Genomic DNA, 15,977 nt, shown 5'->3' on the forward strand with positions numbered 1-15,977 from the left:
CCGCTCTATGGTCAGGTAGGCTAGGAGGATCGCTTGTGACGCCGTCCTCCAATGAAGTTGTTGACAAACGCCTTACTCAGCTTCTTCAAATGATCCCACCGAGTTTGGGGGAATCTGCCGAACCACACTCGCGCCGGTCCCTTGAGTGTGGTGGGAAAAGCTACGCACATGATCTCGTCCGGGACCCCCTGCAGGTGTACGGTCGTCTTGAAAGTTGCAATGTGATCGCAGGGGTCACAATTTCCATCGTACGAGTCTAGAGAAGGCATTTTGAACTTCGGGGGTAGAGTGACTCGTTGATGGAGGCCGTAAAAGGGGAGTCCGTTCGGTGGACCATATCATCTAATGGGTTTGCTCGCCTCATGTTTTCCCTCATTTCATCCATGGCTTTTCTCATTTGGTCCATTTCTTTTTCCAAGTGCGGCACCCTTCTAAGCGGCACTCTGTTTGATCTTCGGACTCTCACATTCTCCCCTCCTCCTTCTTGACTTGGGGCCCTTCCCTCCATGTGTCCTTGACGCCGCCTCCCGAAGTTGATCTCCTTATTCAATTCCCCGGTTCTCGACGCGTCGGTTACCCGCCTAGCGGCCGCCATGGATTGTATGTTGCATAGAAGGCGGTTGCATTACATGCGTCTGACCGCGATCACGGCGGGATTGTTGGAAGCATCCCTACTTCCCGGTGGCCCTGGGCCGGTAGCCCTTGATCTTGTTCGAACCATTCAACCTTTTGTCCGGGATAGAATAACAAGTTTACTTTTTCCCACGTACGGCGCACCAACCGATGATGCCAAGAAAATCAGCAGGCCGGATGCTTCGACTTGAAAGGACTACCGGTTCTTTTCTACGGCTCGAAAAAGAAAGAAAAGCGTATCAAAGGCGACCGGGGCTGCCGGCCAAAGATCCTCCGATGGTAAAGTTAGTTTTCCCTCTAAGTAATCCGAGTTCCAACTTTCTTTGAGTAAAGCGAACATACCTTTGCCTTGTCCGAATCGGCAATCTTTATATAAAGGCCTTCATAGACGGTTATCGAAATGGGAACCACTCCCGGATTCGAGGCTCAAACGTAACCGCCATAACCGTCCAGGGAGTTACATTTCTATTTCACAACGGATACATGACCGTTATGCGTGGGATAAGGGATTGTCACATTATATTCGGAGATTCTCCCAAGTGTGGTACCCTCGTCCTGAATTTCCTTCGTCGAGTGCACCTGCTGATTCCAAGTGTAAAATCCTAGTCCATGGATCTTCATGTGGACGAGTCCTCTCGTGTGCTCGTGCGCACCCCACGGACGAGGGATGTAGCTTCGCTATCACCCTCTGGACGTCCTTGTTCGTTACCCTCGTCCTGAGGATAACTTCTGGACGGCTGCCGAGGTGATGACCGTCCACGGACGGTTTGGGTGGTTTGAGTGTTTTCATCCCACATCAGTATATATAATTTGTTATAACTTATAAGTGGAAAAGTGAAACGTGAAAGGAGGATAAAGTAAATAACAAAAAATTCCGGAAAGGGAGAGCTAGCTTACGCTAATTAGGAAATCAGTCAGACCCATCAGTAGCAAGAATTGATGGAAGCATGCTTAGGGCTTAATTGGACTCTAATAGCTCATGTTTGTAATAAAAATGTCACTTTTTATTCCCCTGCATTAATCAATTGGTGTCTCTAACTTTTGATAAATTAGCTTATAATCCCTGCGAATGTACACACACACACAAATATATACATATATATATATATATATATATATATATATAAATAAAATATTGTAATCTCATGTATATGCATAGATACAATATTTAATAATAATAACAATTATACACTTAATATATATGAATATGTTTTCTAATTAAATAATTTTTATATTTTCTTAATCTAGATGCCTGAATTTAAATGTAAAGAAGCTTGACATAAAATTAGAATGTAATTCTTTTTTGATAATTTGATAGTCAGGGTTGGGTGGGAGGATTTGAATTTTGGAGATCTTCGTTAGAAACGCCTAGATGTGCTAATTAGTTGTGCTATAAAAGTCTTGGCAAAATGTAATTGAAATGACACTTGGCACACAATATGAATGCATTTAAAATCTATAAACACTTGGGATCAAATTAGAATGCAATTACAAAAAATACTTGACATAAAATTAAAATAAAATTAAATCTAAATTGAATTATTGATTGAATTTTTCTTATTTTAATATATTATAATAAAGATTTGATTGAGACATATCACTAGTTTATAAGGTGATATCATGGCAAACACAGCACATCCATATATAGCAGATAATGATACGCAATAGTAACTTCTTTGAACCATGAAAAGATCCTATCAAGTACATTTGATGTATACACTAGTTGTCTAAATTAGGGTAAGCCACCCTAGCTAGTAGGAGAGTAAAACAAATATCATCCACAATTAAGTGTAGGAGATGATGATGAAATGTGACCACTTTATAATCTTACACTTTGAAAAATGTAAACTTAATTTTCATCACAATGGGGGACAACCTAGCCTGAAATTCCTTAATTTCCATATCTCTATGGAATTGCTGATGTAGACCTTCCATATATTTGCCTCAAAGTTGTGGAATTGCTGATGTAGACCGTTCATATTTGGCTCAAACTTGTAGAGTAGTTGAAAAATGAAAGAAGATACCAAACCAAAACGAATGAAAAACTTAGAAAGGTAGTTAGGGTTTTGTACGCAATCTTAGGTCATGCAATATGCTCCTTCCATCATTACAAACTCACGTATATATTATATCTTTTTCTTCTTTCCTTTTAATTTGCTTCTCTCTTTCTTAACAAAATAAAAAATAAAAAAAAAGATTTCATCCATGTAATAAGCTAATAATATAACTAATTATGATATATAAAAAAAATTTTGAATTACGTGGCGTTTACTCATTGGCTTGTTACTCGAGTAACTTTTTATGCCTGTCACAAAAGATATTTTCTCCTCTCATGCATGGATCATAGTTCACCTACCAATGTAACAGCTCCAAAGATAAAAAAGAAACATTTGTGGAATGTGGGGGTATTTATTGTTGTATACTTTGTTTCATCTTCATTCAAAAGCTCCAAAAGAAGATAAGATTTTTTTTGGCTTTTCAATTTGGTGAGTTGGGTGTTTTGGGATGAGGTGAATGTTGCCTAAGCTTGGATGATGCTGCAGTTAACTATTGCTATCAACTGAAGTTTGTATGGATCTTTGCTTTTGTCTTTTCTTCTTTTCTTTTGTTGCTTGTTCCATTTTTCTTTTGTTTTCCTTACTTTGTTCAGTCAAAGGAGGCCTTGGAAGTAAGAGGAAGTACTGTTATCTGCCACTGCCAGGTCTCTTTCTGTCTCTCTCAAAGTGTTTGATTCAATAGTATTCTGCATACACAGACAAATGCAACACACACACACACAAACACCAGAAAAAAGCTTTCTGATAAAATTTTGTGTTACCCTTTTTATTTGCTGACATACTGTAACAGATACTGGGGATTCTAAATTACATTTGTACAAGTCCATTTTTCCATTTGAGCTTTTTTCGATGATTGCAGGAACTATGAATATCATCATGCAAAACCTAATGGAGAGGCTAAGGCCCCTTGTCAGTTTGAACGGTTGGGACTATTGTGTTCTGTGGAAACTGAGTGAAGACCAAAGGTAAAAGAGAAACTATACCTATTCTGTATGCCAGTATGTGTATGCATGTGTGTGTGTGTTGTGACTGCTATGATTTGTTTCAGCTTCATTGAGTGGATGGATTGCTGTTGTGCTGGGACTGAAAACACACAAAATGCTGGAGAAGAACTTCTTTTTCCTGTTTCTACTGTCCTTCCATGCAGGGATACCATGTTTCAGCATCCAAGAACCAAAGCTTGTGACCTTCTAGCTCAACTGCCTTCTTCCATGCCCCTAGACTCTGGGTATATATGTAGTCAATTATTTATTTCAACCTCTTTTCTTTTTATGTTTGAATGTTTAATCTGACTAATAGTGTGAACTTTGGACAGAATTTATGCACAGGCCTTGATATCAAACCAACCCAGTTGGTTAAATTTCTCAAACAACACAGAATCAGCTGGTGCTATAGAAGTGATTACTACACCTTCACCTTACATAAATTTGAGTCCCATATTAGGTCCACTTTTATTTAAGAAAGCATAGTATAATTGGTGTACTGAATAATTTCAACCCTCTTCTCCCCTTCCTTTTCTTAAAGAAAACCCAGGTTCTAAATGAGTTATTAATACTCATATTTTTGCAGGAAACTGTTGGTACTAGGGTTTTGATTCCACTTCCAGGAGGAGTTATTGAGCTGTTTGCTTCAAAACAAGTATGATATACTTTAATTAATACTTTCCTTATGTTTCTTCCAATATGAACTTAACAAAGAGAAAATTAATATTTGTCATCCCCACATTTGGTATGAGCAATATGGTGTAGCTTTTTCTTTGTTTATATAACGAAAATGATCTTTTCATGATGAGTATTATATTTAGATAGTATATGTATATAACTCTTTCTATTACAGGTTGCTGAAGATCAGAATGTCATTGATCTTATCACAGCCCAATGCAACATATCACTGCAGCAGCAGGAGGACCTCATCAATTCGAGCAACATGAGCAACAGCTTCAGCAGTAATGTAAATGCCATGAGAACTGACTTCCATTCAAAGCTTATTTTAGTTGATGATCAATATCAAAAGGATCCAAACAGTCATTTCCAGCCATCAGTTTCACCAGCAACCCCATTAGAAAATATGAATGTACAATATGACATCTCTGTTGACAGAATTCGCCAATGTGATTCTCAAATGAACTTCCTCCAGCAATTTAATTACACACCTGAAGACAGAACAAAGAGTGATGTCTACTATGAAGGAGCTGTTCACAACTCATTCATTTCTGACAAACCAACGAACCCATTTAAGTCTTCTGCTGAGAATGGACACCAAGGGATTGATGTATTACAGCAGTCCATGATGAACAATTCTTCTAACATGCACATGCAATTTATGGAGCCATTGTCAAACAAGGAGCAGCAAGGGAATGACAAGGATTCGATCAAGCCTGAGACAGGACGAACAGATTCAATATCGGATTGCAGTGATCAGTTTGATGACGAGGATGATGCAAAGTATAGGCGAAGGACTGGAAAAGGACCTCAATCCAAAAACCTTGTTGCTGAAAGGAGGAGAAGAAAGAAGCTGAATGATAGGCTCTATGCCCTCAGGGCTTTGGTTCCTAAGATTTCAAAGGTAATCATAGTCTAGTATATCGTGAAGTTTCGAAAAATACTAAAGTTGTCAATTTTACTAAAAAAAAATTTACAAATTCACGTGATGATACTGAATATGATAGATATTATATCAACAACATACAAAAGAATGAAAAATGTTAAATATAATACATATTTTCTACAAAGATTATTAATATAATTGGTATCACTTCAACAACTAATAAATAAACATCCAAATTACTGTTACGTTACACATAATTTGTAAACCTTATGTACTTTTTTCCTTTATGTTCAAATGTTGACTGTTAGTTTGTATGGTTCATGTATTACAGATTGTAGTAGTTGTTGCATCACTCTGAGGTTTTTATTCAAGCCCACTCTTATGAAAACTTCCCCTTAAAGATACTGAAAAGTCTAATGCTATTTCTTGTTCAGTTGGATAGGGCTTCTATCTTGGGGGATGCAATTGAATTTGTAAAGGAGTTGCAGAAGCAAGCAAAAGAACTCCAAGATGAGCTTGAAGAACATTCAGATGATGAAGTAGGTAGAAACACAGTTCCTAATAATGGCAACCACCAAAATGTTCAACCAGAAATTCTAACGACAAATGGAATGATCCTTGGGCCTAAAACTGAACATGAAAAACCTTCAAATGGCATTCATGAAGGGGGATCAGGCAATGGCAATGCCTTGAAACAAAACCAGGACTCAGATAGTATTAGTGATAAGGCACAACAGATGGAGGTAGACTAATTAATTATGTTCTTCTATTCTTTTAATTTTGGATACTATTTTCTTTGATTCCTTCATGAGAAGAAGAATTGGGAAAAATTACAGGTGCAAGTGGAAGTGGCTCAGATAGATGGGAATGAGTTCTTTGTGAAGGTATTCTGTGAGCACAAGCCTGGGGGTTTTGTGAGATTGATGGAGGCATTGAATTCTCTGGGACTGGAAGTAACAAATGCAAATGTAACTAGCTTCAGAGGTCTTGTTTCCAATGTTTTCAAAGTACAAGTAAGTTGCTTCTAACACTTTGGCTTTTACTTCTAATTTGTCAACAACATAAAAGGTGCATAATGAAAGTGGTGTCAAAACTGTGAAAGTGATAGTTGCTCTAATTATAACTTATCTCCTTAATAAGTTATGCAAAAGGTTGTGTCCATTGGTAATAAACTAGCCAAAAAAATGTAATTGGGTTTCTTATTTATGTATTTTCTGGATGGTAGAAAAGGGACAGTGAAATAGTTCAAGCTGATCATGTGAGGGACTCCTTGCTTGAGCTGACGAGAAACCCATCAAGAGGGTGGCCCGAGATGGCTAAAGCGTCAGAGAATGGTGGCGGCACAGATTATCATCATAACCATCACCACCTGCACAACCACCATGCTAGTTCCTACCACCACCACCTACACCATCTTCATAATTGAGCCTATATTTCTGAGTTCCCAATGAGAAATGAGCACTTCAACTTTTTTTTTTCTACAAGCTTTATAATAGATATATGCATACTTTAACGTTGTGTTTTACCTTAATAAATCTACTTCACTGTGTGGTTTCAACATTTGCCAAGTGGTGTGGTCCATATAATTAAACAATTTAGACTTGGTTTAAATTAATAATGGAAGGCCCATTGGATATGAGAATCGTGTCCTAACTTCTAACCCCTTTAGTTGTGGTCCTATGGAGTCTTTTTAGACAAGTGGCTAAAGGAATGAAAATGATGTTGGCTTTCAAGCTCCTAAACTTGCTTGAAAGTCATAGTATTCTCTTTAAGGTAGAATTGTGACTTATACCTATAAATCTTCCATCCCTTTCTCACTTTGAATCAATTAATTAGCATGAAGTCTATTAGATGATTGAGAAGTAAGAACTATAAGTTTCGGCATATCTGATTAGTATGCGCTCTTTATAAAAGACATCCAACCTTTTTTTTATGTTTAATCAAATCACATATCACTTAGCTTAAAATGGCAATCCCAACATGTACTTAACTCTTTCCCTATAATTAATAAATGCAAGTGCCTTAGCCAACAAAGAAAGAAATTTTAATTAAAAAATAATACTAAAAAACCATATTTGATCCAATAAAAGCCCACCTATTACAAACAATGAAATAACTAAGTAAAAAAATGGAGGAAAATAGTAATAGACATTCTCATGTAACAAGGTTTCCCTCAAAAATACAATCTTACTAGGATTCCAAATGCCATTAGGTTAATCCCCATGCTCCACCTAACTGCAGGGGCATAACTTTTACAAGAATTGAGTGGTGAAGATGATTCCGGTGGTGGAGTTATTGTTGCACTTGTGCTATTAGCCCCAGAAGTGACACTTGCTTCTTTAACATCTATGCTAAACCTCATTCCCCCAAGGCAATGTCCAGGGACATTGCAAATGAACCAATACTTCTTTGCTTGTTTGAGTTTAATTTGATCATTTCCACTCTCATATTTTGCTAACACTCCGGAGCTCACATTACATGATCTATATGTGTCTTCTGTTACTTCATAAGCATTATGTTGCCCCTTCACATATGTAAAACCTGCAACATAACATCCATATGTTAAAAATTCAATTTTACAAATCATTTATTTATACTAGTTGATCATGTATATCATATAGAATTTGTGATACCCTATTGGTATATGATTGAATATGTGTATTTATGTGGACGTGTGTTGAGTCATATGTATATATTTCACCATATTGGGATTGTAGTATCCCGGAGTATGAATTATATTATATTGTATGAGTGTGTGACATGCGAGTCTATATTGAATCTTACATTAGGTGTGTATATATTAGGTGAAATTGAGTTATATTAGGTAAAGAAGAAATATTTCTAGTAATAGGTTGGTGAACCTCAATTGGACATTTGTTCATTCAAACATGCATGAAACAACCAAATTAAACAACAAATCCAATTGAAGAAATTATACAGTCCTTGACAAGGAAAAAAAAAAAGAAAAGAACAGATAGTGCATGCATAATAATATTAAAGGAAAAGTACATACGAAGAACATCACCAACGCTAAATTTGTATTTCTGTGACCAAGAGACGAAGTCTGCATCAGCATCCCACTCTTCCTCATCACCAACTGTATAAACCTCAGATCTAGCACCATTCAAAAACAAAAAATTGATCATAAGGATTATTAAGAGTCTACAATACTTGAAGAACTTTGTTTCTTTCATAGCTTTAAAATGTATGGAAGTAATGGAATGGTTGAAGAATGAACAGTTTTTACCTTTTAGAGGGCTCTCTATGAAGCACGAATGCAACAAAGACATTCGGTCATGATGGGTGTAATGAATGCTCTTTGCTTTGGACCCTTTTCTTCAATTTTTGATGCTTATTTCATAATCATAGTAACGTGTATCCAACTAGATACAAATTATATATGCAGAATTAGATAATAGAACATTATGCATGCGCAAGGTACGGTGGACCCAAATTTTGCATCTTATTAGGGAAGCAAAGGAGCTAGGCTGGTGCAGTGGAGCCTGGCCAGTTCTTGGACATGTATTATTTGGACAATAAAACCAACAACTCAAGTTTCAATATTATTTATATATATATATATATATATATATATATATATATAATTATATATATAAAATTGTTGACACGATATAGTGTGATTTGTGCATAAATGGTGTTAGTGATAGTTTATATGAAAGTAATTTTTTCCGATCACTACTTTAACAAATTGTGAATGAAATTATATATTCCTAGCATCACTCATTAAACTAATCCTACTAACAAGTAAAACAAATTAGTATACAACATCAAGTGAGACTTGAGCACTGCCTAGTTTAGCTGAAAGGATATCTTGTGAAATTCAAGCTATGCCCCCTCTCGCTAGTGGGGCCCACATATTGTGAGAGACTTGTTGCATGTAGCGGTACAAAATATATCTTCTCCTAGTTTAGACATAAATAAGAGCATCCACATTGGTAGTGCTAAATAGCTACATTGCTATTTTAACACTACCAAATACCAAAATGTGTCTTACAATGGTGGAGTCAAAGCTATATTTTTTGGCTCCACAGCTATAATGCACAGCTACTGCATTATAGCTAAAATGTATTTTTTTTTATTTGTGCGTTCACCCTGTTTTTGATTATTTTATTCATTTTTATTCTTTCTTTTATTCTTTATTTCTCTTCTTTTGTGTTTACACGGCTATTGTTTGTGCGTTCACACTTCTTTTATTCTTTTTTTTTTATAGAGCGTTTACACTGCTATATATTGTTTGTGCTTTCACACTGCTATTGTTCTTTTATTCTTATATTTTTTCTTTCTTATATATTGTATTTTTTATTTGTGCGTTCACACTAATATTGTAGTAAATATATTATTTTATTGTGATGTCTATATTGTTCTATTGTGTTGAAAGCTAAAATAGATCTACTAATACTGGAAGTTTTGTAAATTTAGTAGGTAAAATAGATTAAGTGACTTTTTATGATACCAAGTAGCTAAAAAAATAACTCATCAACGTAGATGCTCTAAGAAAGGGTTCAAAAACACTAAGAAGTCTTTACTGGGTGCAAAGTCCTTGGCTCATTATGCTCACTAAATCACCACACAAGCTAATAAATCAGCCCATTTTGCCTAGAAGTTACTCCTACAGTAGAAGCAGCAAATTGATCAGCATGTAAACAATAAACATAGCTCTGAAGGGCATATGAAAGGAGGTGGCCCACCAATCAAGTGATGGGATTCATGTTACATTTTTGGCAATGGAATATTGGACTTTCCTTCCAGCTAGCCCCATAGCAACAATCGATGGAAGGACACACGGTCCCAGTAATGATGATAGAGGAAACTTCACATGAAAGATACATGGTATACCCATCCTGGCAACAGAGAAATAGATTTTTGACTTGATTTGATTTGTTTTTTAATTTCCCATTCATGATGAAGATTACTTTATCATAAGACAAAATAGGGTGTTATTTAGACTTTAGTGCATCCTTTAATTGAAAAGTTTTACATTGGTCATCGATCCATCATAATTCTTATATTGACAATGAGCAAAAGGCATAATATTAAAAAACTGACAGGCGAAATTTAGAGTTGAATTAGGACTTTTCACTTTGACATTGTGAACAGGGCACCCCAAGAAGGGACTATCATAGATCCACCATAATTCTTCTATTGACAATGAGCAAAAGGCATAATATTAAAAAACTGATAAACGAAATTTAGAGTTGAATTAGGACTTTTCACTTTGACAATGTGAACAGGGCACCCCAAGAAGGGACTAAACATAGAAGATCCCATTCACAGTTTTCAAAAGCTGTGAATAGAGGATCTTCTATGCTAGTCCTCGGCCCAATTACAGGTCACCTATGGCTTATTAGTTATTACCCAATGATATCACTAAGAAGTAAGAACCAAGGTTCAACTCGATTCCTAGTACTAGTTTTTAGTGATGGCCCAGAACGTAGGCCCAAAAATAAGCTTCTGAGTTGACCCAATCTTTTTTTTTTAATGAAAAAAAAAAGGTCAGATTTTTTTTTTTGAGAAATGAATCAGACATGCACACAATAAAGAGGAAATGGTGTTTTAATACAAATATACACCACAAAGGTTACTCAAAAGCCATTGTAAATTTGTAATCAAATCTTAAAAATAGTACTAATTTTATAACAATTAAATCACAAGGTAGCTTTTTATTTATGGTATCCAAGTGTAAGATATAATACGGGTACTGTCTTTAGAATGAGTTTTGAAGTTCACTTCATTATTTCCATAAAAAAAATATTGTATATTGCATTTCTCTGCTTTCTATAACCCCAAACCTTCTCCCTCTTCCCCCCTCTTAACTCGAAATTTTTTTTCCTATTTTTGTTTGTAGCAAGAACAAGAGATACCGCCTCCCCCAACCCATATATCTCGACTCAAATCATTTCTCCCTTTTTTTGTAATTCTGTACTTAACAAAGTTCGATACCATCTCTCTCTCTCTAGTGGCACCAAAATATGATTTCCTTTCTTTTTTAGTTAGTGGTAACACATATGGGCTACGTTTCGTTTTCTGTTAGCCAAAGCCTAATATCGTTACAATTTAAATATTATTATAATTAAACCTACATGAGAAAACACACACCATTAATAATTATTTTTTATGCATGAAAACTATACCACAAATCTTTTCCAATTTGATGACCTGAATCCACTTATTAATCATTAAAAGGCTTTGGCGCCCATTGCGCTCATCCTTTTTATCTTCTTTCCTTAACACCTTAATCGACACCCTCACATAACTCCACTTAACTTAACTAAGAGTTTTGAATAAAAATAAGTAAACTGAACTTGACTCTTGACTTTTCTAAGTGCATATAATAAGAATAATAATAATAATAATAATAATAATAATAATAATACCAAACTAATAAAAATAAATGTATCTTTTTTTTCATGAATAATATATAAATACTAGGTTAATATAAAACTTTCCCAAGAAAAATCTTAAAACCCACCCTTCATTTTGTTCTAAACTCTAAACTATTCGATTCTCAAAAAAAAAAAAAAAAAACAAAAATCTAAATTATTTAAGAAAAAAAAAGTTTTATAAAAAAAAAAAAAAGCTCAAGAGTGCAAGTCTTAAAGCCCTAAAAGGTCAAAACCCCTAACCAAAACCCTAGCCTCCATTAGCGACCGCTCTCTCACCCACAACGATGGCGTTCCGTGAGCTCATAAAGAAGTACGGCAAGGTAGCTCTAGGTGTCCACTTCACCGTCTCCGCCGCCTCTATCTCCGGCCTCTACATCGCCATCAAGAACAACCTCGACGTCGAGTCCTTCCTCCAAAACTTTCACATAAACCCATCGCCGCCGCCACAACCACCATCAGAGCCGAACCCACAAGCCCAAACCTCTTCGTCTTCCTCTTCTCCAGATGGGTTCGTGATCGAAGAGACAAATGGGTCACTGAATCAACCGACGGTGGGGGTTGAAGAGAAGAAGCGGAATCGGACGGCTGAGCTCGCTGCTTCGACTGGTGGAGCTTTGGCACTCGCTGTGCTTTGTAACAAAGCTCTGCTCCCTATTAGAGTTCCGATCACCGTCGCTCTTACCCCTCCGATTGCGAGGTTCTTGGCTCGGAGGAAAATTACCAAGACCAGTGTATGAAATTTTTCTTGTTCTTTTTAAAAAATTTACAAAAAAAAAAGGAACTTTTTTTTTGGTGGGTATGTCATGGTATTCAATAAAGTTGATTTCTTTGTTGTTGTTGTTTATGTGTCTATGTTGATTAGAGAAATGAGAAATGGATAATTGTATACATGGGTTTTTTTTTAAGATGTGTTATTGGTTTCAAATTTTAAGGATTTGATTGGGATGGGACTATTTGGTAGAGATTGGAATTGGAAATGTGGGTGTTGTTGCTGAGGAAATAAAAGGGTGAGAGAATACGGCAATTAATAAAGTTGATTATTGAGTTGAATTTCACTACTTGTTTCTCCTTTAAAGTATCAAGCAGCTTTGTAGTTTGTTGAGTTAATTGCACTGTAGTTTCGAGTTCGTAGGATGTTTACTTTACTATGGATGTTTTTGGTTTTGTTTTTAAATTTGGTATTGGTTCTAAGCATTTGATTGAAATTTTCTGTGGGTTGGGACTATTGGGTAGGAATTGGAATTAGAGATATGGATCAATTAAATTTCACTGTGAATATGGGAAGAAATCAAGTTGGAGCAAAAATTGCAGTTTCATTTGACTTAGTTGACTTCAATTTCACTTCTTGAGAAACAAAAAGAACTCGCAGAGTTCTCAAATTTCTATTATGTGGAGTGGTTTAGTCTTGATAGAGATAGAGTTGAGTCAATGTTGAGTTGAGTCAATGTTGGCTATTTACTGTTTCTTTAGTAAATACGTAAGTACGCATATGGATTAGCTTTTTAGCTTCATTGCTTATGTGCAACTTTTTGAAACCTTGTGTTTTTTCCTTGATACAACTGTACTTATACCCACTTTCAGCAAACCAACAAAAAGCTTAGTATCAAAGAGTTTATTATCCTTCAAAGAATTAATCAGCTCGGTAGTATGTTATGTCCAATGCCACTGTGGTTTCTATTTTGTAGGGTGTTTACTTGTAAGTTGGTCTTGTAATACAGAAATAAATTTGGTTTTGCTGTTGAGGTAAAACTTAAAAGATTATCAAGGTGTATAATGTATAGATGACATCAATTTGTTTTACTTGCCTCTTTTAGAATTGGACTCTTTAGTTTTTGGAAGTATTTAAATTGAGTGCACTTGAAATAAGGGAAGAATAGGATAGCTTTGTGACCTTTTGAAAAAGAAGAAACAAGCATCTGAAACTGTAGGTGCTATAAAGAAAGGTGTCAATCATCTCTAGCTCAAATTACCTTTCCTTTCTCTGTAAGTACAACATGGAGGATGATGTCATTGGTTGAAGATCTAATGGGTGTATGTACTGGCTTATCAAAAAGAGTACTATAGTGAATGGACTACTTCAAATTGGTTCAAGTGTCTACGTAGAAAACAAATCAAATTTGATGCCATCATACCAGTGATAAGTCTTCTATTGCTTAAGTTGAAAGCATTAGACGATAAACTGAATACTTGCATGCTGATGTTAATGTTAATGGCACAAAGGATTTAAATTTTAAATAATTTCTCAGAGACATTGGATTATTGCTATTGGTGCAATATCCTTGCTGCTTTTTTTCTTCAGCTGTTGGGTTTGATAATGAATAGGGATATTTTAGACTTGGTGGTTTTTATTTTTTCACCATTTGCTGGTTATAGTATGTTGTTTTGGTCTTTCTGGATAACTGGTAGAGTAGCCTAACATTTGCTGAGTTATTTCTCTGTATTTGCGATAAATATCTTATGCATTAGTATAGCCAAAACTTCATCATTTTAGATATCTTTGATACTTAGGATGTATGCTTCATCCTGTTGTGTTGTTAACCTGGTCATCCTTAAAGACAAAATGGAAATATGAAAATAAAAGTCAAAGAAATTTCATAAACTTAGACACCAGCATTATGAATGCCATTCTACCTTTGCTTTGGTGGTTTGTTTTTGTAGTGTGTTTTAATGAACTTATTTCATCATTCTATTTTATTTATTGTGCAAAAGTATTGCCATAACTTGAAAAAAGTTGGATGCTTTATAAAGCTGTACATTTTGTGCAAAAATGAAAATAAGTCAAGTCCAATTGGCAAGCATGTCTGTTTCTCTCATGTTTTGCCCCAATGCTATGACCAGAAGAGAGAATCAATTGCATCCTTTTTGAAACTCTTAGCAACCAGAAGAGAGAATCTATTAGATCCTATTTGAAACTCAAAGAACTCGATGTTGGTTTACTGGGAATGGAAAGGAATTAATGCATTTCTGGACATTCTGGCATAAAGTAAGCTTGAATTGTTTAATGGAAATCGGGATACCTCTGATGCTAATAGTATCATGTAATCGTAAAATTGATCTACATATATATTGAAAGTAGGCAAAACACTACGCTGAGGAAGAATAAATTAGTTGAAAACAATAGTTACCTACCTCACTACCTCTGTTAAATGGCTGACGCTGGAAATGTTTGGAACAAAACACCAGTTTTTACTTTCTAGCAGATATATTTATGTTTTGATTGGATGATATGATTCCAATTTAAGTGCACTTCACGATGATTGTTCTTATCATCAAGCTAAGACATTAAGACACCAAGAAGATGGGATTCAAATTCTACATCTCTTATTTGATGGTAAAAAACTTTATTAATTGAGCTAATTGAAACTTACGTTGCTAACAAATATTTCAAATATTTAGTTAGGTGCTCTAATGTTGGAGCAAGGACCATTTGCTTCATTACGGTTGTCGTTGGGACTCTAATGTGCTATACCATCCACTGGCCTTCTAGAATACTCGTTCAAAAAATGTTAACTGAAGGGCAAAGGCATGGATAAAGTCTATATGTATCTTGAGATAATAACTGTAGCGAATTATAAAATTTGAACAATGGTAAATAACTTTTAGCTACATGATTGGCTATTAGAGAGAATTGTATTTAAGAAATTGGGTGCAAATGCTCTAAGAGAGGTTTTTTTTCTTCTTTTTTTAAATTTTATTTATTTATTTATCTTTCTATCATGCATTTATTGGGAAATTTTGCTAATGGATTTGGGCTTTTTGCAACTCCTATGAACCTATAAATAGTGCATTGTGCATATCAAATACTCGCAGATGTTTTCCATTTGTTAACCCAATTACCATTTGCAAAGCCCATAGAAAAGTTTTTGTGTTTGACAACCTCAAATCCTCAATAAATGTTAGCCCAATTACCATTAATGCAGGCAGAAATGATCTCACAAATTGAGCGCTTCAAAAGGCATCAATCCCCTTAAAGCAACAAACTAAATTTAACTAGGCGGATCAGATCAAATTGCATTATTCGGCTTAAAATCAAACCAAACTGATTCTCTTATGGAGTTATTATTGAGTACTTTGAGAGTATACTTTTTCCTTCTCACCCTCACATAAGGGTGACCTTCATGTGAGAGAGAAGGAATATACTCCCGGAATATTTAATAAATTTCTCCTCCCATGTCTCATAGTTCCCATTGTTGAAAAAGTTCCAATTGTGTCAATATCAGAGGACCAAGGATTTAAACAAATAATAAATTAAGAAAAATTATTATAGATAATTATCCGATTTATAATGTGTCTTATAATCTTTAAAATTGAGAAATTAATCCACTAACTTTACTTG

General features: G+C 35.3%; 3 protein-coding genes across 4 annotated transcripts; 2 read left to right on the forward strand and 1 right to left on the reverse strand.

The window, feature by feature from the left end:
- Positions 1-3,204: 3,204 nt before the first annotated feature.
- On the forward strand, positions 3,205-6,701 carry LOC142642034 (transcription factor ABORTED MICROSPORES). The gene is made up of 9 exons (XM_075816382.1): positions 3,205-3,334; positions 3,550-3,655; positions 3,739-3,918; positions 4,006-4,087; positions 4,260-4,328; positions 4,527-5,255; positions 5,672-5,980; positions 6,074-6,250; positions 6,463-6,701. Exons 1-9 carry the CDS (start codon positions 3,205-3,207, stop codon positions 6,661-6,663), a joined length of 1,983 nt encoding a protein of 660 aa, XP_075672497.1. The 3' UTR covers positions 6,664-6,701.
- Positions 6,702-7,259: 558 nt separating this feature from the next.
- LOC142605374 (basic blue protein-like) lies at positions 7,260-8,621 on the reverse strand. Of its 2 annotated transcripts, XR_012839024.1 has the most exons (3): positions 8,485-8,621; positions 8,251-8,351; positions 7,260-7,778 (listed from the first exon to the last, which is right to left on the reverse strand). XR_012839024.1 is itself a non-coding variant. In XM_075776840.1 (2 exons), the coding sequence occupies exons 1-2, from the start codon at positions 8,429-8,431 to the stop codon at positions 7,411-7,413; spliced, it is 549 nt and encodes a 182-aa protein (XP_075632955.1). In that variant the 5' UTR covers positions 8,432-8,445; the 3' UTR covers positions 7,292-7,410. The 2 variants fall into 2 exon arrangements, 1 of the variants encoding a protein (XP_075632955.1); XM_075776840.1 differs by lacking the exon at positions 8,485-8,621 and having other exon boundaries at positions 7,292-7,778; positions 8,251-8,445.
- Positions 8,622-11,839: 3,218 nt separating this feature from the next.
- LOC142642672 (uncharacterized) lies at positions 11,840-12,696 on the forward strand. The gene has a single exon (XM_075817076.1). It carries the CDS (start codon positions 11,926-11,928, stop codon positions 12,376-12,378), a length of 453 nt encoding a protein of 150 aa, XP_075673191.1. The 5' UTR covers positions 11,840-11,925; the 3' UTR covers positions 12,379-12,696.
- The last annotated feature ends 3,281 nt before the right edge of the window (positions 12,697-15,977 follow it).

Source organism: Castanea sativa, chromosome 7 (genome assembly GCF_040712315.1).
Source record: "Castanea sativa cultivar Marrone di Chiusa Pesio chromosome 7, ASM4071231v1".
Taxonomy (NCBI): Eukaryota; Viridiplantae; Streptophyta; class Magnoliopsida; order Fagales; family Fagaceae; genus Castanea; species Castanea sativa.